The sequence below is a fragment of the Mixophyes fleayi genome, chromosome 1 (genome assembly GCF_038048845.1).
Source record: "Mixophyes fleayi isolate aMixFle1 chromosome 1, aMixFle1.hap1, whole genome shotgun sequence".
NCBI classification, from domain to species: domain Eukaryota; kingdom Metazoa; phylum Chordata; class Amphibia; order Anura; family Limnodynastidae; genus Mixophyes; species Mixophyes fleayi.
Window position 1 is genome coordinate 325607546 of NC_134402.1, and position 23659 is coordinate 325631204.

General features: G+C 38.6%; 1 protein-coding gene across 1 annotated transcript in view; it reads left to right on the plus strand.

Moving 5' to 3' along the window:
* The window catches only part of SGSM1 (small G protein signaling modulator 1), a 171203-nt gene that overhangs the window by 78151 nt on the left and 69393 nt on the right, over positions 1-23659 (plus strand). The window contains exons 4-6 of the mRNA XM_075214427.1: positions 13093-13255; positions 16909-17061; positions 17689-17756. Coding sequence (XP_075070528.1) covers positions 13093-13255; positions 16909-17061; positions 17689-17756 — 384 coding nt within the window. The remainder of the gene's footprint in view (positions 1-13092; positions 13256-16908; positions 17062-17688; positions 17757-23659) is intronic.

A 23659-nucleotide genomic window follows, 5' to 3' on the forward strand; every position in this document is an offset into this window, starting at 1 on the left:
TGAACATGTGGGTTTTCAGAAAGTGTTTGAAGGTTTGTTGACCAAAGGAAAGTCTTATTGTGCGAGAGAGGGATTTCACAAAGTGGGTGCAGCCTTAAAAAAGTCCTGTAGCCGGGAATGGGAGGATATAATGAGAGTGGAAGAGAGACACAGATCTTGTGCAGAATGGATGTGTCGAGCTGGGAGATAATTTGAGACAAGTGAGGAGATGTATGTTGGTGCAGTTTTGTTGATGGCCTTGTATGTTAGTAGAAGAATTTTATTTTGGATTCGGTAAAAAACAGGCAACCAATGAAGAGACTGGTAGAGTCGATTAGCAGTGGAAATTTATTTGCAAAGAAAATTAATCTAGCAACTGCGTACCAAACAGATTGTAGGGGTGAGAGTCTGATTTGGGGAAGACCAGTAAGGAGAGAATTGCAATAGTCAATGTGGGAGATGTTGAGTGCATGAATTAAAGTTACTGTAGTGTCTTGTGGAAGATATGTGTGTATTCTGGAAATGTTTTTTAAATATATGTAACACAACTTAAATAGAGTCGATATGGGGAACAAAGGATAGTTCTGTGTCAAGGATCACACCTAGGCAGCGAGCTTGCAGGATAGGATTTATGTGTCAACAGAATTTGAAATATCAAATTGATAACTTCTGTTGGTAGATGGGAATATTATTAACTTTGTTTTAGGAAGATTGAGTTTGAGTTGGTGAGCGGACAAACAAGATGAAATGGCAGAAAGACAGTCAGTAACATGAGACAACACAGATGGTGAGAGATCAGGAGAGGATAGATAAATTTGTGCATTATCCGCATTGAGATGATACTGAAGTCCAAAGCAGCTTGTTAGTTTTCCAAGAAAAGGTGTATAGATAGAGAATAGCAGAGGACCTAGGACTGAGCCTTGTGGTACTCCAACTGATAAAGGTAACGGAGTAGAGGTTGTTCAAGAGAAGCTAACACTAAAAGAGTGAGTAGATAGGTAGGATGAGAACCAGGATAAGACAGTGTCTTGAAGACCTAGGGATTGTAGCGTCTGTGTGAGGAGAGAGTGGTCAACAGTGTTAAATACAGAGAGAATTAGAAGAGAGTAGTGGCCTAATAATATGCATATAAACATATATTTGCTTTCATTGATTAATTTGCACTAACTTAATAACATTTTATTGCAGATTGGATGCTATGAATACTGTAGTAAATAATCATCGCCGTTCACTACAGCAGATTAGTTCCAATAATGAATTACTCACTACATAAGCAAAGAAATGCTATAACAAAGTATATAAATACGAAGCAAGGGTAACATCACCAACCAAACTACAGATGCAGCCAGAGCTATGCAAAAAATGTATTGCACACCACATTTAGATTGTAAGCTGTCAGGGTAGGGAACACTGTACCTTGATTCAGTTCATACATATAGTATGTATTATGTCTTTGCACCCTTTACATAGTGTACAGAGCCACATAACATTTCAGCACATAATAAATACAATGTAATACTGTAGAATGACCTGAACAAGATGTAATTAGAGCAAGTGGGCGCCAAGCAAGCTGGACCTGCTTCTGTCATAACAACGGCTGCACCTGTAAAAAAGTAGCAAAATAAGACAGTACTGTTGTTTAGATATAAGCGATGACCATGCTGTAGCAACAACATTACAACTGATTCTCTTTCTATAGCATATTGCTATTGGGGCACATCAACAGTCAGAGGTTTTCCATGAAATTGTATTTTTGACATAAACATTCTTTAGTCAAATATACATGACCTATTGTTTGAAATCTAATGGCATGGCATGGTTCCCAATAGTGTTATTCTGCACTTATGGCTGCCAATACATTTCTAAGCTAGCAGTCACACTGTCGTCCTGGGCGTTTTATTATACTGGAAATTGTAAATTCTGTATGTCCACAAGACACATGCAAAAACAGGAGAGCAAGCAAGCAATTAGACGCAAAGTCAGTTTCTGGGTGAATCTGTAAATCTGGAAAAACATTTTATGCTGCAGGGATTGGTGGTGGGGGGGGGGGGGGGGGGGGAGTAAATGTACAATTTGATTTACAGCTCTGAGGCAACAAAATGCAGGGTAAAAATAGACCTGGCCATTATTTGTGTGCTGCATATAATGGAATGCAGTATTTACCCTGCATATGCAAGCAAAGTTTGCATTTGCATCCCTTGCAGTGTTACATGTTTTGCTTAAAATTCAGCTTCTGGACATAATTTGCACCTAGCTCTAAATCAGCTCAAATGTTGTTAGTAATGAAATAGTTGTCAAACTTGACTGAAGGCAAGCTGAGTTTAAGAGCCTGGGATTCCTTGCAATAAATGTCCTTCTGCAACTGCTAGCCTTGCAGCTTCGCTCTAGCCTACTGTATCTAAATTTATTGAAATGTATTATCTTTACTGCTTGACTTGATTAAATTGTCCCGAGGCCGATTTTCACAACAGTCTTATTCAGTTAACATTTTACCTTTTCATGGGTCTATAAATACCTCAGATTAAGATAAAACTCAGAAATACAACTACATAAATGTGTTTGTGTGTTGTGAGAGATTTATGTTTTTGTTGGTACACATAGAGCAGTAGCCATGCATCTACTGCACCTTAGAACAACTAAGCACAAAACAAACAATTATCATCTAAATAAACAGAAACCGAAGAACTTTTCTCAATCCAAATGCCTACCAATTAAAGTTTATCAGTACTTTGCAGATACCCTTACCTAAAAGTATGCTCATCCAAGATGCTTTTAAAACTGGCCTGGTAAATAAAACTTCTTAGATATTTAGAACGTGTACATAAACCTGCAGTCCAAGCTAGTTAACACGGTTAAGAAAGTGGAGATCTCCCTAAATGCATCAAAGACTTTTATCCTTGTTGAGTGACCTTTGCAGTGTTGCTAATTTGCTGCTTACACAGCTGCCAAGAGAGGGTCAGGCTATATGTAGATGAGAAGAAGAGCCCCTTTGTAAAAAGGGTTGGGTCAATCACTCCTCCCTCACATATCAGTGATAGAACCTCACCCAATCACATATACCCAATAAAATGATGTGTTGGTTGCATTGTTTATATGACAATGAACACTGATACCTTAAGCTGGGTACACACTACAGAATTTTCCACCAACTTTTTATGCCGATCGATTTTATATCCGATCGATGGTTCGATCGCTCGGTCCATGGACTGCATATACACTAGCCTTGTTTTAGACAATAAAGGGAAGAGAGGCCGTCCCATTTGCGACTTTGTACAGCCATGTTGTCGTGAGCAATGATTTTATTTTCGTACACACTGAAGCAACATTTGTGGGGCATATAACGATATAGCAAAGACATTAGCATAAAGGGGCAGAGCTTTCACTATAGTTAACACCCAAAACCGCATAAAAAGAGAAGGCAACACCGTCTCTTCATTCATTCCTACTTTTTAACCTAAAATGGATACATTAGAATAAGAAAAAGCAACTACACTTTTCATGCTTGCTGTGGCAAGAAGACTGCAGGTACGGAACCAAAGAGAAATAAGAAGAAAGAATAGATCTTGTTGGAGCAAAGATTGGTTCAAGAGGAGAGACACATTGTCTCATATGCCCCTGCTACAAGAGATGTGGGACAACAACCCAGATGACTTTAAGAATTTCCTTCGTATGAATGATGCCACTTTTAAGGAACTGCTCCGTCTAGTAACCCCTCTCATCCAGAGCGAGAATACCCATTTAAGGAGATCCATACCGCCAGAGAAAAGACTGGTGGCAACGCTAAGATTTTTGGCAACAGGGAGTACACTGGCAGATCTGAAATACAGCACGGCTATTTCACCTCAAGCTCTTGGTATGATAATACCTGACACCTGTGATGCTATCATCGAAGTTATCTGTGATCAACATATGAAGGTTGGTAAAAAGCAATAGTATTCATTATACAAAAAAATAGAGATTTATTACCATACATAAAATTTAGAAAATACATTTAATTTGTAAAGTGCAATGCAATAATTATTTGTACCTGAGCAACAGTTTATAATTGTTGGTAGTGCAAAATTTCACTTGTGTCCATTCCAGATGTGTCCCCAGCGTATTGTGGCATCCTTCCTGATGCTATTGGTGTGGATGTCATTCACGGTTGAGACATTATGGTTTGTCTGCCCATGGTAGCATGCTGCAACTGTGCTGTGTGAAATGTGTATGATTGTTTGTGTCTGCGGTTAGATGGGGAAATAACTGTGTCCGACCACAAATCTTCAGCGTAAGCCCTACTATACATGAGGTCACACAGCAGCCGCTCCATTTCATCTTGTATGTGCTTGCTACTACTTCTCATTTTGCTAGCTATTGTTGCTCCCAGGAAATCAAATGTATCCTGTTCTATTCTTTTTGTCATCCAAGTGTTAGCGCAATTAAGCATCTTTTCTGTTAGTGCATCACTTTCTTGTATTTCCTTTATTCTATGTCTCTTTCGCTTCTGAATGTTTTTTGCTAGTGTACCAGCTTCGGTCATGTCCTGGCTGAAAAAGAGCAAAATAAAAAGAATAAGGGTATGCAATTGCATGCATGTTCAAATGTAGGCTATTTACACGTCTTTATATTTCAGTTTCCATCGACAGAGGAAAACTGGAAAGTGATAGCCGAAGACTTTGAGAGGCTATGGAATTTTTCAAATTGCGGTGGTACCATTGATGGCAAACATGTCAGAATAATGCCACCATCAAACAGTGGATCTTTCTTTTTCAATTATATAGGATTTTTTAGCATTATTTTAATGGCCATAGTGGATGCGAACTCTGAATTCTCATTTGTGGATATTGGAAAAAATGGAAGATTCTCAGATGGAGGTGCGTTTGAGCATGCTACCTTCCATAAAAAATTACAAATCAATGCCCTTAACATTCCATCTTGGAGTAGCACAAAATATGGACTAAACTTTGTGTTTGTGGCAGATGACGCCTTTGCATTGCACAACAATGTATTAAAACCATACCCACAAAGAAATCTGTGCATTGAAAGGCGTATATTTAATTACAGTCTGTCACGTGCTCGGCGTGTGATTGAAAATGCCTTTGGGATTCTAAGTAACAGGTTCCGAGTTTTTCAATCTGCCATAAACCTGCGTTTGGACAAAGTTGACAACGTAATAATGGCCTGTTGTGTTCTGCATAACTTTCTACAGTGTAAAAGCAACAGTGGACGTACCACTCAGGCCTATGTGGACACTAATGCCAAGGACATGGAGGTAGTGGGCTTGACACCATTAGAGTGTGGACACTCTAGAAATAGTAGTACATTGACTAAATTAAATCGGGAGGCCTACCTTACATATTTCAACGGGGATGGTGTCGTGCCATGACAGAATGATTGCTTAAGACAACTGTTTATATACATGTTATGTATTTTCATTGTCTTGTTGATTCTTTTAACATGAATAAACCTGTTCTATGACAACATCATGTACTGTACTTACTGTGCCGCTTGCAGGTATATCATATGCTTGCTCTACCTCTGTGGGTGAACTGCTGTCTTTGGGTATGCTGCTAGTGGACGTACGTGGTGTTTCTTGGTCCCTCACAAAGTGTAAAAGATCAAAGTACCATAGCTTTGGCACATACACGTCTTCAGCTGCAGCTCCTGATTTTTTGGCAGCATCAACTTTAATTCTTTTTTATGCATAGTCCTAAGGTTCTGGATCTTGCTTTTTGCCCATTCCACAGTTCCTCCAGGGTGATATGGCAGACATGCTTTTACCAGCTCTTGCATCGCCACGTTACGCATCATTCTGTTTGAATAATCTTTGGATTTGGCTTTCCACAAACATGGGTGAGCCCTGTAGGTCTCAATAAAATCCTTCATTAGGTCAGCATTTATTTCGTAAGCCATTGTGTTCTGTTTGGCTACAGTAAAAATAAACATATTTTACATCTGTGGTGTACAATAAAGCAATGCAAGTACACATGTATGCACCAATCAGAAAGAACTTACCGTATATGTGAAGGAATGTACAGCTAAAAACGATCGTAAAATCCCTTCGTATGTAATGGTTAAAATTATAGCAAATAATCTCCATACATGAGGTTATTATACACAAATAGGCATCACCCACAATGCCCCATTCTCTGCGGGTATCGCTGATTGGTCCACAGCAGAAACAAACTCCCATGTCTGAGTATATAAAATTACAGTGGAGCCTGTCTGGCGCCGAGGATCGTGAGAAGATGGCGGGTGAGGAGAAGGTGTTAGTGGGGGTTGCAGCTATGGAGACGGAGAGCCAGTCAGAGATGGTTATGGAAGGGCCAAAAAATGATGAAAAAGTTAAGGTAAGGGATGGAGATGTTCAAGAAGAAGAAGAAATAAAATTTACTGCAGTTAAAAGAGCAAAGTCAATGAGCCCAAGAGAGGTGGAGATGATGGTAAAAGTACTGGACCAGTACGACTACGACTGTCAAAAGCGAAAGTGCAGAAAGGTTAATAATAGAAAGGAACTGATAATGCAAAAACTACTGCGATTACTGAAGGAAAAACTTTGAAAAAAAAATAAAAAATTCCAAGTCCAGAAGAGGTGATGGGACCTTAAAAATAAAAAGGATAGGAGACTGGAGCGAATTTGTAGAAACATTAAAAAAAGTGAATAGCACGTGTAGTGTACCTGTTTGAAGGGCTTTATGTATTTCATTCTAGTTTCACATGAAGCAATCAAAACGCCTGATCTGTAACATAGATTTTTTTTGTCAACAAAGAATTAACGGTGAGAAGGCCTGTTTAGATACCACTGATACCACTAATGTAACACCTGTTATCAAACAAGAAACAATTGATGTCGAATACCAAGAAAGAAGTTATACAAAAAGGTATTTCAATGAACATGTGTAGACAACTAAATGCTTTGGTCACATACTTGTACCGCTATAATAACCAAAATGGCGCATGTTTTCCAGAATCTATGGGGGTTAAGACTGCTATTGTTGCGATTGTGCCAGAGGGACCACAACACTAACTGATCTTAAGCAGTGTGTAAGGTGAGCAAATGAGACTATTTCTGGTGTTGGATTATGACTTTTATTAACTTTATTACAGATTTAGAAGTTTAATGGTAAACATTTTTTATTTTCTTTTTTCCTAGATACCATCGTTCTATCCGATGAAAGTTCTGATGGAGAAAAGCTCCAGGATTATTTTAAAGAAATTAAAGGGAATATAACAGACATCAAGAAAAAAATTAAAAACCTTGAGAATACTTTTGTTGAAATGTATATGCTGTTTGGAACTGTTCTGCCACAAACCACTAGCACCTTTAAAGTGTAATACTATTTTTTTCACTTGTCATATTCTACAATAAAAAATGTTGTACTTTTTCCTGCACTAAAACTGTTGCATTAACACTGTGTGGTTTATTCTGGGTATTTTGCAAATATTAATTAATAAAGGTTAATATGACTTTATAAGTTTAATAGTTTATACAGGTATAAGTTTATAAAAGGTAAATATGAATAGGTTCCCAATATAGGTGTAAAGGGTAATAACACACATGCTTTATACAAGTGTAATGGTCTGCAGCCAGACAGGTGCAATACACATGTATACAAAACACAAGTCAGTGATGCGCAAATACCACACTACGTGGGACTGGTACAGGCATCACAAATTTACACACGCCCCCCTGGTCGAGGATTGTTGTGGATCGGTCGGAAATTTATACAAACTACACAACGGAAAGGAGATTGGAACAAAAATATTGAACGGTATTGTCGCCTCATTTGGTTGGGCCTCATTTGCCCAACCAAATGAGGCGACATTCGTCCATTTGGGCAGACTTTCAACCATCGTGTCACTACACACATTGGCCTGACTTTTGAACGAGCGGTCGTATGTCGGTTGGTTAAGCCGATTATTGGACAAAAACCCTGTAGTGTGTACCCAGCTTTAGACAATATATAAAATATGTGTTCATTTGAAGGAGCCACTTGGTGAAGATGTAACAATATCTGACACAAATAGATAAATATAACAAGTCAATTAAGGAACAAGTTTCATCTGTTAATTTTTCCAAAATATTGGAGCTGCACATAGATAAGTTAGTATGAACTTCATTTCATATTTAAGTGTTTTTAATACCACAATCTCAAATTAATTTGAAAGCAGTCATACCCTGCTCCTTTCACTGCCTAACTATGTGGCTTTCCATTTACCTTCTTTCCTCTACCCACATCAAGCCAATGAGGGCCATTTACAAAATGACACAAATGCAATGTGTATCTTCATTTTGGGGGAGTGTAACCTACCTTGAATGTCTCTGTCTCCTGCAGCCTGTTCTCACATACACAATGTTGTAATTTAACTGGTCACTGTTTCCCACAAGATCAGCACACTGATCTCCTGAAATACTCTGTGTTACACATGCCCAAGATGTAGGCTGGGAAAATAAATTGCATGATCATAATTGCAACATAGGAAAAACTGCCATCCACTATTGAGTAAACAAGACAGTTGGCTAAGGCACTAATTAAGACATGTTAGTTGTTCTAATTTAGAGGTGCCAAAAAGTGAAGGTACCTCTTCTAAACCCATAGTATCCAAAACTGCTACCATTCCACTTACAAATGTGCCAATTACTAGAAATGGGGAAGACAGATACAATAGCTAACACAAGGATAGCATTAAAAGAAAAAAACAAAAAACATCCATTTATACCACATAACCAATGTCAATCTCCAATAAAACCACCATGGAATTCCCAACACCACGTAGAGGTATACAAGTCACTCCAGCCATTGGCAACCACCCGTCCCTGCAGATTTGTAGTATATTGGACTGTACTGGGGACTGTAGGGAGAACATTTACATGGTTTAAAATTTTTTTACTTAAATGAAAACAGCGTGCAAGTGAACACAACACAGAATTGATCCTGCGTGCGCACTTAATTTCAAGTCTAAGGCATTAAAATGCATTAACTTTTATATTTACTTTTATTAATTTTACAGATTTCTCTTAGGTTTCATTCAAGAAAATGCTACCTAGACATGTACTGTTGTGGCTGTGAATAATACACATGAGCTCATACTTACTCATTCAGAAAGTCAGTGCTAAAAATGGGAGTAGGCAAACATTTCCCAGAAGAAATGGGTTAGGTTGGTATGTAGGGTATTCATATGTGTATATTAAATTTTTAGCTTACATTTTTTACCTTCAACCAGTGGCATTTATTTTTAGTAATTACTTATCATTGAGTTTGCTGTGCACTCTTTGGTAAATGTGAGACAGCATGATGTCAGGTGCTCTTCATGTAAAGTGAGACACTATTGTCAGCTAGGTACAAGTCAAGAAACTGGCTTGCATTATGGTGAAGCTATTTTTATGGATGCAGTAAATGTATATTCAAAGTTCCAGTTCCAAAGCTGCTGTATCTGATTCTTCTTTATTGCCCCTTGTGTTTTCAGAGATTCTTTGAAGACAAAGTAACCAGAAAAAAAGCAGACAGTAAATCAGTCATATAAACTGATACTTGTCAATACTTAAATAGAATTCCCTGAACATATTTCTGCTTGGCAGGTTCATGTAAGCATATTACTCGCAGTGCTGTCTAGGTTAACCTACGCCCATTGTCACAATGGGTGTAATTATGTCCACCGAGGGCATTATAGTGCTTCTGAAGCACTATGCACTCACCAATCATAACATGTTCATTGTCCTTAGTTATAACTCTATTTTATGGTAATGTAAATACTCATCCTTAATAAATCTTAAGTTACAAATCCCCGAATATGGATAGGGATAATTCATAGTTGCCAACATTTTTTAGTAATTTCCAGGGTCACTTTGCTGCTGAACAGATGCGTGTGAACACAAGTGCAGTTAGATCTCGGCAGACCTTGAAATCAGGGACAGTTGGCAACTATAATATCACAAAAAATCTATACTTTCCAGAATTTTTTCCCTCGGTTATTTTTACATATTAAGAGCAATGGCAGAAATTTAGCCTGACATATATTTGTCTAGTTCTTCTGAGGACAGAAATACCAAATATGTTTAATGAGGATATTAAGGAATTATAGGGACAGAAGTGGATATGTTTTATCTTCATTATTTGTTTTTTACTTTTTTTTCCAATCCAATAGGTCCTTTTATTTTTTTACTTTTAGATCCAATGCAAACTTATTCTAACAGTAATAGCTTTCATGGGAAAGCGATCACATTGTACAAATAGTGCTACAATCAGATTTCATTCTGTAATATATTTATAAAGATTATTTTATTACTTTGATATTCTTTCTCCATTCAGTCACTCCTCCTTCTTCTGGCAGTGTATATAGTCAGCTGAAGAGAAGTTACAGTACTGTAGGTGCACCGCCTGAATTAGTACCGCCAACCTCATATTCACCATTTGCTGTGCTCTCTCAAAGGTCATCACCGTGTTGGTAATTGAGAAATGGGTGGGCTGTAATGCCGCTATTCGTCATTGTCCCGCCAATCGCGACATTGTGCAGTGTGGCCCAGGCTATGATTACTCGATTTGCATTGTCACACATTTGCTTCAATGTCACTGTCACTATATTTCAGGGCCACCTTAACAACTTTATGGGCCCCCGGGCAATGCAGTGTACCGGGCCCCTAAAAAGATAAATATATATATATATATATAGGGGCCCCCTTAACTTACCTTAAGTCCGATCCTCTTCTTTTTTCCGCGCCGCTGAGTCTCTTCTGCCCTCTTCCGTGCTGTGGTTGCATTCACTGCGAGCACAGCACGGAAGAGGGGACCAGGGAGGGAGCCGGATCACCGCTGATGTGACCGCAAGAGACGGCCCTGCTATATTTGTATTAAGTAACTCTATAAACATTATAAGTTGTAGAATAACACATATCTCAACACAATGCTGAAGTTAGCTTCTTTTTCGGCCAGCTTCCTATTCACTTCTTATTTATGCTCCAGATTCTTATTCTGAAAACTTTTTAAAAAATTAAATTGGATCACTGATTTACCATAGAATTAACCCAAGAGAGTGTCCCTTACACAAATTGAATTGTATTTAGCCTGGCCCAACAGGGGTACGGTATTAAATCTGGTGGAAAAGTGAGCACATGCTCTATATTTTATCATTTTGAATAAGTAGCTATAGTATTTCAAGGGTTAAATCACATTGGGCCACAAATTTGACAGTGGGAATCAATAAAGGGTAGTCATTTACATACAATCCACTTGTATTTTGCCTTGCCGAAAAAAGGTGTTGGGCATGAAAGCAGGTGGCAGAGTGGACACAGGCGACACATTTTATCATTTTGAATAAGTAACTGTAGTTTTGCAAGCATTAAAGCATGTTAGGCCACACATTTGACAGTGGGAATCAACAGAGGATGGTCATTTACATACAATCCACTTGTATTTTTGCCTGGCCCAACAAGGCTTTAAGAACGATGGCAGATGGCAAAGTGGGCAAAGGCACCACATTTTATAATTTTGAAGAAGTAGTTGTGCAAGGGTTAAATTACATTGGGTCACACACTGACAGTGTGAATCAACAGAGGATGGTCATTTTCATACAACTCACTTGTATTTTTACAGGTCCAACAAGAATTTAGTGGCAGTTTTGGAATCAAACCTGGGTGGGTTGTATGTAAATGACCACCCTTTGCTGAGTCCGACTTTTAATTTTATGGGCAAAACATGATTTAACCCTTGCAAAACTACAGCCATTTATTTAAAATGGCATCTGTACCCACTGTCTAATTTGTGGCCCAACATGACTTAAACCTTGAAATACTACAGCTACTTATTCAAAATGATAAAATCGGAAGCCAGTGCCCAATTTGCTCCCAAATGTTATACCCTAACCCATGTTAAGCATGCTAACCAGGCTAAATACAATTATTACTTGTTTATAAATTCGTTTGGGTTATTTCTATAAGTGATCTAAACTTGATGTAATCCTTTAAAAATAACATTTTCTGAATAAGAAGCTAGAGCATGAATTAGAAGTGAATAAGCTGGCCAAAAAAGAGGCTAACTTTAGCTTTGTCATTCCAACATTTAAAAGATGACCCATCACAATAGGAGTGTGGCGTAATCATGTCCGCTTTGGGTACTTCTGAAGCACAAGGCTGCCAACATCCCTCTTTCCCTGTCTCCCCTCATAACAGACTTGAATTGACCGCATACACTAGAATATGCGATACCTGCTGACTGTGGTGAGCTTATGCCTCCTGACTTCATGTGAGTCTGGACAAGCGTGCTGACCAGCTGTACACCCGGACAGTCCCCTCTGAAAATATATTAATTTAGACACTATCATGGTCATCAGATAAACAATGACAAATTAGTATATATTTGATTTTGAAAAACCAGTTAAAAAGTTGATTACAAGAAAAAAAAATCCTGAAGAATTTTTAATAAAATTCCTTACAAAATAAATAAGATGGTGTTAAAATGAATGTATGTACTTATGTCAAAGGATGTATATGCTTTTGAAACTATGCTGCTGGGTAACTGTGAAATGTGTGAGTGAACACTGTTTTTCAACGCCTATTTGTACAAGCATGAACAGTGTTTGAAGGAGATCTCACATGTAGCTGACCCTGCTCATTTAGAGATAAATTGGTATATGTCATGTTATGTGTGTGTGTTTCATCTCACACTTGTGGTGAATGATATACATTGGATCATTCCCTACATGAGATTGTCTCCTGATTAGCTTTAACTCAATTTTGTATTATAATATACATATATGAATGAATCATAACAAAGCAATGTACTATGATTCATCATATTACTTCCTGTGATGGTGTGGGTGTCAATGTTTAGGAATATAAAGTATGTTGTTCAGTTTGTGTTTTTGTGGAGAATATTAACATATGGACTTAGTATTATCATTTTTGATGTTTAAACACCAGCTGGTTTCTATTTAACTGTTCATTTGCAGGTTTTATATTTCTATATAAAAAGGAATATAAAAAGGAACTAATGGGAAATTGAACAGTTAATGGTGTAACAAAGCTATATCCTTTATAAAGCACAAAATATGAAGTAACAGACATGGAGGAGAAACCCATGATAGGGTGGAATAAATAAATAAAATCTTCTGAAAGATACTCCTTTTGTCTCCTTACAGCTGCAGTGGAAGCTTGCGTACTTCATGGGCTGAGACGTAGGGCTGCTGGTTTCTTACGCAGCAACAAAATTGCTGCCTTATTTATGAAAGTGGGAAAGAGCTTTCCTCTTGCAGATGAACTTTGCAGGAAGGTGCAGGACCTTGAACAACTATTAGAGAGCAAGTAAGTCCTTTACTATTTCTGAAAATAAATTAATTTACACATTATCATGGTCATCAAATAAACAATAACAAATTACTACACCATTGCCATCACTGTGCTTGAATCACAGTGGCCATTTTCTCTCCATTACCACGAAAATCAATGTCAACTAGTGAGCAGTTTTAATAATATCTATAGAGTGCAGTATTGCCAATTGTACTTTTGCTGCGTTTGCTAAATGTCCGTGCATAACTTTAGTTTAGACAATGTGATTGTTAGTCATGGTCATGTTAAAGTCTTTCTTATAAGGTCACTGTGATAGATAGTGATTTTCTTATTGATGTCATTTTGATTGACAATTTTTAAAAATAGGTGTGATAGTTTTGTGAATGACTTTTTGAAATCAATGCGTTAGTGATTGTTCTGTTGAAGTCATTGTGATTTTTGTTGTTTTATAAAGGCCAATTAATTAATTGTATTAATATTACACATCAGTCAGTTACCTACCCTCCAGTTATGCTATATACCATTATGCTTTCCACTCACTCCTCTTCAGCTTCCTACCTTTATAACAATTTTGCCCTCCATTCGCTACCTTTCTGCTTCCTGTCTTTGTGCCATCTAGCACTATACCCCACAGTTACTCCCATTAGTGGTCTTTCCTCTCCTTTCCCTTCCCCCTAATCCAGACATTATCTACATGTGCCTTCCACCAGCCTATTTTCCCTTTCCCTCCCAACATTTTCTACCCTCTTCATCACCTCTTTTCTTTCCACCCTGGTGTTCAATAGTACTACCTTCTTCCTTCCATCACCATTTACCCACCTTGGGTACTCTCTAACCTATCCCTCTTATACCATTCCATCTTATCCCTTGTCCTATATACTTTTTGATCTTCCCTTCCTCCCTGAGATATTCACTATTTCCACTATCAGTTTCCACAACCTGCCCATCCATAAACTCCTTAGCCTCCTCATTCCTTCCTCCCTTCCACCACATACAATCTTCCCTACATCCAGCATCTACTCCCCTGACTCCCCCACCTACTTGTACTGATTCCTCTAATTTGCTCTCCCAGTCATGGCCCTTACCTACGATCTTTCTCTCTCAGCTGCAGGAACTGCCTCCCCCATCCCTGAGTCCCACCCTATTCCTACCATCCTCCTGCTGTCCACTTCCCGCTTCTCCAACTTCTACAACCTTATCCCCATCCCTTCTCTTAAGTTCCTTCTCTTTACCTGTGCACTCTGAAATGCCAGATTTTTCTGTAACAAGCTTGTTCCTGCTACTTGCCCTCACTGAAAACTGGATCCCATCTTATGACACTGTCTCCACTGATGCTCTCTCCTTTGCGGTCTGATCTTTACACACACTCCACGCGCACATCTGGGGGTGGCGTAGGCATCCTTTTATCTCGTAAAACCCCAGTTGCTTCTTTTCCACCATCAACCAACACCCCCCCCCCCTCCACTTCCATCCCCTCTGACCACCCCAAACGCCCCATATTTACTTCTTGCATCAAGGGGAAAAAACATCCACTCTCTCTCCTCTAACACTTGCACACAACTAGCTCACCTTTTCAACCTATCCTTCTCTACAAGCATCTTCCCTTTTCCCTTTAATTGTGCACTCATCACCACCATTGTCAAGGAAACTGTATACAACTGTTTAACACGCTTACTCAATATTCACTCCCTCCTTGATCTATGACAATCAGGATTTCGCCTCCCCACTCCGTTGGGGCTATCCAGACACAGGTGACTAATGATCTACTTGGCTAAGCCGGAGGACCACTTCTCTCTGCTCTTGGTCATTGACCACTCTGCAGCTTTTGACACTGTTGACCATCCTCTCCTCCTTGACACCCTTCAATCCCTTGGCCTTCTTGGCACTGTCCTGTTCTGATTTACCTACTACATCTCTATTCTTTCAGTGTCCCTTCCTCTGGTACCTGCTCTCCTCTATCTGTTGGGGTTTCCCAAGGCTCTGTTTTTGGCCTATTACTTTTCTCTCTTTACATCTCCTCTTTTGGTCAACTCATCTGCTCCTTTGACCTCCAGTATCACCTCAATGCCGATGGCACTCTAATCTACCTTTCCACCCCTGACCTCTCTCCTTCCCTCCTCTCCCGTGTGTCTGATTGCCTATCTGCCATTTTAACCTGGATGACTGGATGCTACTTCAAGCTCAATAGATCCAAAACTGACCTTATCATCTTTACACCACTTAGCGTCACATCCTCCCTCTGACCTCACTTAAGGTTGATGGTGGCGCCCTCTCCCCACGCTGCTTGGGGTCATCATTGACTCCGCCCTCAATTTCACATCCAGTCCTTTGCCTATTCCTGTCGCCTTCACCTTCGCAGCATTGTCAAAATTCGCCTTTCCGCTCCCTGGATGCTACCAAGGAATATATTTACTAAACTGCAGGTTTGAAAAAGGGAAGATATTGCCATTAGCAACCAATCAGATTCTAGCTGTCATTTTGTAGAATGTACTAAATAAATGAGAGCTAGAATCTGATTGGTTGCTAAAGGCAACATCTCACTTTTTCATCCCGCAGTTTAGTATCTATACCCGCAAGACCATTATCCATGCTCTTGTCATCTCCTGCCTCGATTTTTGCAATCTTCTGGCTTGCCTGACAAATGTCTGTTCCCCATGAAATCTGTGTTGGATGCACCAGTGAGACTAATCTTCCTCTCTTGAAACCTCTCTGCAAAACCCTCCATTGGCTCTCCATTAACTTTAGAATACAATTCAAGTTGCTTACCCTCACTTATAAAGCCCTCTTTAATGCCTCTCCTACCTAAATCTCTGATCTTGTCAAGAAATGACTCCCCTACTTGCCCACCACATTCTATCAATGGACTTTGCCTCTCCTCTTTACCTATCACCACAATGTCAACTCGCATGAGTTTGGCCCTGTCTAACTCCTCATCTTCTTTTTCTTTATAATGTTTTGTTTGTTCTAGTTGTGTCTTCTTATGCTGTTGATTTCTCTATAGTCTCTTAAGTTTTACTGCTGTCTATTGTTTCTCTTGTTCCTTATTTATCTGTATTTTTATGTTTTTTTTTTGTTGATTGTGCGGCACTGCGGATTCTCTGGCGCCATATAAATAAATTAAGATGTCTTGTTGAAGGCAGTGTAATAGTGATGTTGTTAGTGAGTGTCTTGTTGAAATCTGTGTTATTGTTAATGAATGTATTTTAGTGTCTTAGTAATTGTTTCGTTGAAGTTAGTGTGATTGTTATTGTCTTGTTGACATCAGTGTGATACTTAGTGATTGTTTGATGTAAGTGTGTTTATTATGGATTGTCTATTCACATTAGTGTTATACTTAGTGACTGTCTTGAGGACATTAGTGTGATAGTGATAGTATTTTTGTTTATAATGACTGCCTTTGTGTCGCATTATTTGTTAAGTAATGGACATTTACTGCCTCACACATTCTTCTATTTACAAGATCACGTGGCTTTGTGGAAGTGCACTTATACTCATTTTGTTGTAAGATCGCAGATTTAAAGATTGGATACATATTTCTTAGAGATAGTCGTGATAATATGCTACAAATAGGTTAAAGGCTGTAACTGAAAATGCCATTTGCTGTACTGTGTACTGCTCGTTATCTAGCAATCAGCATTCTCACAGTTCTGTCTGATCTTTATCTGCAGGAGAAATCAGATGCAAGGTGTCCAAGACAGTGTTCGGAAAACACAGAGACTTCCTAATCTTTCCCCACAGGCTATCAAGCATCTATGGATTCGTACAGCACTCATTGAAAAAGTATTAGATAAGATTGTTCTTCACCTAGTGGAAAATTGCAGGTTTGTTCTAATCCATATCTATCCAAATCTATTTTGAAAACTGATAACTGTCAACATAATTTTACTCTTTTAATCTAATTGGTTAATGCTGCTTAGTTGCTCAGGAGATCATGGTGATATTGGTAACATATTGCAAAACTTTACTTTTAACCTCTACCCAATTGCAATGTACCTTGTTGAATAAATTCAATATCTAAGCCAACTACTAGTCATCCTTCAAATGAAACTTGAAAAATAATATCATCTACTTTCCTTCGGATGTTTGACACTTTTCGTTCTCAGTGCATGTTGTCATAGTTCTGCCTAACTGGTAATCATTGAACTATACCAATATTTTTTAATGCAGAATTCTTGGTCGTATGCCAGAAATTCAGTTATGTACCCCATAAAGAAGCAGGGTGTCCCCTCTTGAATCAGACAAAGCTAAAATGTCTGCTGAATGCATTTTTGTCCATTCAAAAATATCCTGTGTTTCTGGCTGCCTGAGGGATCTTTAGACACAGCTTCGAAACATCCACAATAAAATGGTAAAGTGGTTATACAGGATTCTAAATGACCTGATGGCGCAGTGAGATCTCTTCTAGCCTGTTTTTAACCAATGCCATCTATTTTTGTTTTTCTTCTTAGCAAATATTATGAAAAAGAAGCACTTTTAGTGGATCCTGTGGAAGGACCAATCCTTGCCTCTTTGCTTGGTAAGCAGCATTCGAGCATTGCAAAAATATTCGTTTGAAAGCTTTGTTAAAGTGGGCCCAATGGAATTAAGTGCTGTAAGGGCCTCTCTTAGAGCAGGTTGCAATTTTGCAAGTGTATTTTGAGTTGTGTGTATCTTAATTATTGCACAGCTCAAAATACACTGTAAATTTGTCGCTGCATGAAGAATATTATTATCATCTTTTATAAAGCGCCAACATGTTATATAGCACTGTACACAGGAGCAAATGCAGGATTTGAGGAGGGGGTTTTCCACACCACGCCACTAGTGGGCGTGACCAGCATACATGGGGTTGTGGCTATAATTTTAGACAATGATAGGCTGCTTTCCAATCCCCTTCAAATACATGTGCATTGCTCCGTGCACTACTGTTAGGTGAATACAGCTGCCCCTTCATGAGCAGAGCATTGTGAAGTGGGACATACCTCGCAACTGTCCTTTTAGTGGGGACAAAACCCTGACTGAGTGGGTCAGTCCCCAAACTCAGTACTGCCCCACTAGAATCAGGACAGTTGGCAGACTGTCTTGCTCTCTCCTACCTGTTCTTGCTGCTTTTACTACTTCTTGCTGGTATCTTGAGCTCCATAGAAATGGACCCTGGAATGATGGGCCCTTGTTTGAGAAAAAGGACAGGTACATGAGATATAGAAAGCCTAACAATAAGTGAACACTGTAGGGCTCCTTCTATGCAGTCCGACTTTAAATCAAAAGAACTCATGTTTTATTATTAGTCCTCCCTCCTTGCAACCAGCCCGACTGTAAATTAATTTTATTCACCTTAAATTAATAGTAATCGCATTTAATAAATAAACCTCTTTCCTCCCAAACATTAAATAATTAGCATTCACTTTTAAGAAATAGCAATCCTTCTTCCCAAACTCAACCTCACATTCAATTAATAGTGCCCAAACCACCCCAGCATTAAATTAATAGGTCATCATTCCAACCTAAGTCAATAAGTCCACACCAACCCCACTATTAAATTAAATAGTCCCCACCATCAAATAAATATCCCCCCACCAATAAATAAAAAGGTCCCACCCACATTATATTAAGAGACAACCCCTGCACTTACAATAAAACAGCTTTTCCCCCCACACATACATTAAAAGCCCCTCCAAGCCAGGCTCCATGTTTAATACAGGATCCAAATGCTGCAAGCTATATTTACACTGGGATTATTTGAACTTCTACATTAAATCCCCCTCCTCTTACGAATGAAAGCTCATTCCTCTCATTGTGACACAGTGTCTGAAGCTGCAGAACACTGTGACATCTCATAAATCAACCACAGCAATAATAATAAAAATTGCAGATATCTATTTATTTTATGTTTCTATATATGTACATAAAATATAATATTCCATTCTACCTAACGTACAGGAAGGCGCTGAAACAAATAGCACTCCTGATGTAAATAGAGTAAAACTGTTATTAACCACATCTTATTATGCTTTAATCTATCTTATTATGATTATAACACCCAAAGATTAAGTCATGCTTGCACCTCTGGAATTGTTTTGTTTGGATACCTGTGTTCCTTGCATAAAAAACTTTATGACTGTGGTGAAACACTTTGTTAAGTCTATTAAGTTATGAAGTGACAGTTAAATGGATTGCACGTTGACCTTGTAATGAATAATACTTGTTGGTCTAAAAAAAATAATTTACTGGTTGTGCAGCTTTGGCTAGGACATATTATGTAGTTTCAAAATACACACATATAAAATAAAATCAGTGTAAAAACGTTTTATTTTATTTAGCAAAGCCCACAACTTTAAATGACACTATTGTATAGTTTTAAAATTCTACCTCTATGTACATAAACAAGTAAACTGTATGTATCTGAGCCATCAGTGTTTTATTTTGCAAGTAAATAAACTGCAGGAATGATTTTTGAACATGTCATGGCCTCACAAGTGTACATGTAATACAGAAGGAGTTATTATTTGTTTCTAATTATCACACTTGCATGAAAAACACAAACAACACACACAACACACACACACACACACACACACACACACACACACACACACTTACCTTCTTCTTCTGGCCCTGTCTTTTCTCTCCTGCATCACACACATGTTGGCCGTGTGGGAGGAAGGGGTGGGGACACATTACAGGTCAGAGAGAGCTGTGAACACACAGCAAGGGATAAAGTGGCTGGTCCCGGGAGAGAGAGGCCAGAGGCCAGCCACTGCAAGCATACGGCACCCCAGCCAGGAGAGGGGTGTCCCTCGCAGTTAAATCCAAACTCCCTTGCAGGAGTCCCTGTTGAAGACCAGGGGCACGTTTGGCTCCGCGCCTCCAGAAAGGGTAGTGTCAAACTCAGCAGATAGCCCAAGTATCCTGACACATGCCAGTGCTCCACACACAAACTCACGCCATTGCTCCACACACAAACTCACGCCAGTGCTCCACACACAAACTCACGCCAGTGCTCCACACACAAACTCACGCCAGTGCTCCACACACAAACTCACGCCAGTGCTCCACACACAATCTCACGCCAGTGCTCCACACACAATCTCACGCCAGTGCTACACACACAAACTCACTCCAGTGCTACACACACAGTCTCACGCCAGTGCTACACACACAAACTTACCTCAGTGCTCCACTGCCACAAACAGTGAAGTGTTTCTTTGCTTAATGCTTCATAAACTCACATCAGTGCTCCCAAGCTTATGCCAGTGCTCCACACATGAACTCACGCCAGTGCTCCACACAAAAACTCACCCCTTTACTCCACAACAACAAACAGTGAAGTATTTATTTGCTTAATTCCAGCATTTACTCACGCCAGTTCTCCACACACAAACTCACGTCATTTACTAATACAATGTGTATATTTCTATGGACTAAATGTCACTAAGTATCAGTCTTTGGATTAGAGGATGTGGCACTCCTTGAAAACCAATCTTCTGTCGCACATGAGATGAATAGTTAATATAGCGAGCTCTCTTTCCTCAAATTTACAGACAAGTTGGCAATCATATTCTTTCAATAAGTCTGATAGTTAATTAATTATCCTGTAGATTGTATATTGAGTTGTCTGAACACATGTCTAATTCTCATAAACTGTCCCCACTGGAGACTCTAAGTGACATGCCTAATTTTATAAATATTACACAGTCAAATCAAATTGCCTGCACTTTGTTTGCAATGCTGTATTCATTTTACCTGGATGGCCGGTTAAGGTAACATCAAAGTAGGTAATGCTTATTTTTCGACACTTGAAAAAGTGAACCTGAAATTTAAGCAATTCTTAGTGAGATAACTGACAAAGTGTGGAAAAAATATATATCATCCATCCAAACAATAAATAAATTGGTACAAAAAAAAATGTATTGATAAAAGGGATTCTTCTCTGCCTGGACCACTGCCGACTTAAATAGACCCATGCAAAGGACGTGATAAAATGGACACCCATTGACACATCACATTTATGGAGGGAAAAAAAGCATCAGATAAAAAATCTGTGTGAGTCAAAAGATAAAATTGCTTGTTAAAGAAATTTAAACAGAATAGTCCAGATGATCCAAATTATGCCAAACAAAATTAATTCCTAATGAATGTAGGATGCTTGAGTACAAAGAAACAATTTATTAATAGCCCCAAAATAATCATCACATCATACAGTCTCCTAAATAATGTAAGTGAGGTGACCCATACAATGAAAATGACCAGGAAGTTTGAAATAGAGATTCTGCCAGAGGCATGTATTTTTTTCCATCTTTGAGCAGAATTCTTTTTACAAGTTTATTAATATCTTCTAATAAGAGGAGTCATACTCAGCTATATTTGAAATGTTTTTAGAAATGTGCACAGTCTAAGGGCTAGATTTACTAAACTGTGGGTTTGGAAAATTGGAGATATTGCTGATAGCAACTAATCAGATTCTAACTTTCATTTATTTAATACAAAATGAGAGCTAGAATCTGATTGGTTGCTATAGGCAACATCTCCACTTTTTCAAACCCGCAGTTTAGTAAATATATCCCCAAATGTAAATGCTGGCATTATGCTAACAGATTATCTATTTTTAACTCATGAATTTATGACAAATAATTCAGTATTACAGACTACATCAATTATTGCATTTTTTTTATTTGATATCATATCTTGGCTGTAATATCTAATATGCATGATGTATCAGTATGCAACCCCTTGATATTGAGAAAAGGGTTGACACTTTCCCAGTTTTTAATCATGTTATTAAACAACATATTGCAGATATGTCCTCACTCCATGGTATTTGTAGTAATAAATGCCATCCTGAGGGTGGGGATAAACTAAGTGAAATTAGAAAGTCTAAAACCTACTAAATTTTTAAATTAGTTATTAGGAAACCTTTGCGTTTAAATTCTGTCTGGGTCCTATACTTAATTTCTGAATACATATATTAATAATCCTTTTCTATGTTTTTCTCTGACGTGATATATCAGTGCTGTTTTCAATGACTTGTGTCCAGACAAATGCATTTTGTAGTACATAAAGCGTATGCATATTGATTAAGCTCAGTCATTTTTCAGTTTGATATATTGAACAGCTGGGGTACTTAAAGTCTTTGTCAATTGGTGTTTCTCAATGCTATGAGTGTTATACATCATTGGCCCTTGTCTTTGCAATCAGTACAGAGCTGAACCTGTATCCGCAGTAAAGTATCTTATTGGAATGGGATGGAATGTCCAAAAACTGCTTTCCTGTTGTAACCAGATGTGAAGATCCAAGCTGCTTGCCTGTCTGAATAGCTATTCAGACCCTTGCAAGTGAAGGTTGTGTGTGCAGTCACCTATATTGCATTGCAGTCACACTTGACCCTTGTCTTTCATGTGACTCAGATGATATTTTATATCTTGATGTGCAGTTGATGCAAGTCTGTTTACATTCTTTTCTCTGCACATTTTATCCAAAGCTTTAAATAAAGCTATAAAATTGCAATAATAGATAACAATTACACAAATGCTTATACGACTTCATTAAGTCTAAAACACAAATTGGCTTGTAAGATATATTTACTAATAACATTCAAAAATTGCACCATATGTACGTTTTTAGGACATTTTCAGAAAACAATGTTTTTCAGATTATCTCAAGAAGTTTCACATATCGTAGAGACAGTTTCTGGTAGGGCCGTGGCTAACTGATAAGCTTTTAGAACTGGACTAGTAGAGGTTTTCACCTTTAGCAGCAGCCTTTTCCATGGAACAAAATGTGTTCAGAGGTACTCAGATGCCCCCAGGGCTTAACTCTAAGGTAGTATAAATTTATCAGTATAACCGCAGCTCAGGATAGGGAATCGGAATACTCAAGGCAGAAACCAGGGACAGACCTAGGTCGTGGGTCCATAGCAAGCAGGAAAGTCAGTATATAAGCCGAAGGTCAGAGCAGGTAGCAAACACGGAAAGTCCAGGAAACAGACAAATGGTCAAAAGTACACAGACAAATAAGCAGCGTCCAGAAAACAAGCCAAGATCATAACAGGTGACCAAATCTAGGACAGCAAGATATTCAGAGGAGCAGGTCAGCACACTGTGAGGCACAGGGAGGTTAAGCCTTAAATACAAAAGCAGTACAATGAGAAAACAGGCACTCAGCCTGTCGCTAATTATTATTATTATTATTATTATTATTATTATTATCATTTATTTGTAAGGCGCCACAAGGTTTCCGCAGCGCCATACATGGTACAAACAGTAGACTATACAAGGTAAAACAGTACAGAACAATAAACACAAAGTACCAGTACTTCAGAAACTCCAGGCAGGCAGATACAGTAGAGACGGAGCAGAAGAACAGGTATGGAGACAGGAGGGAAGATGGGCCCTGCTCATACGAGCTTACATCCTAAGGGAGGGTAAACAGAATCAGGTACAT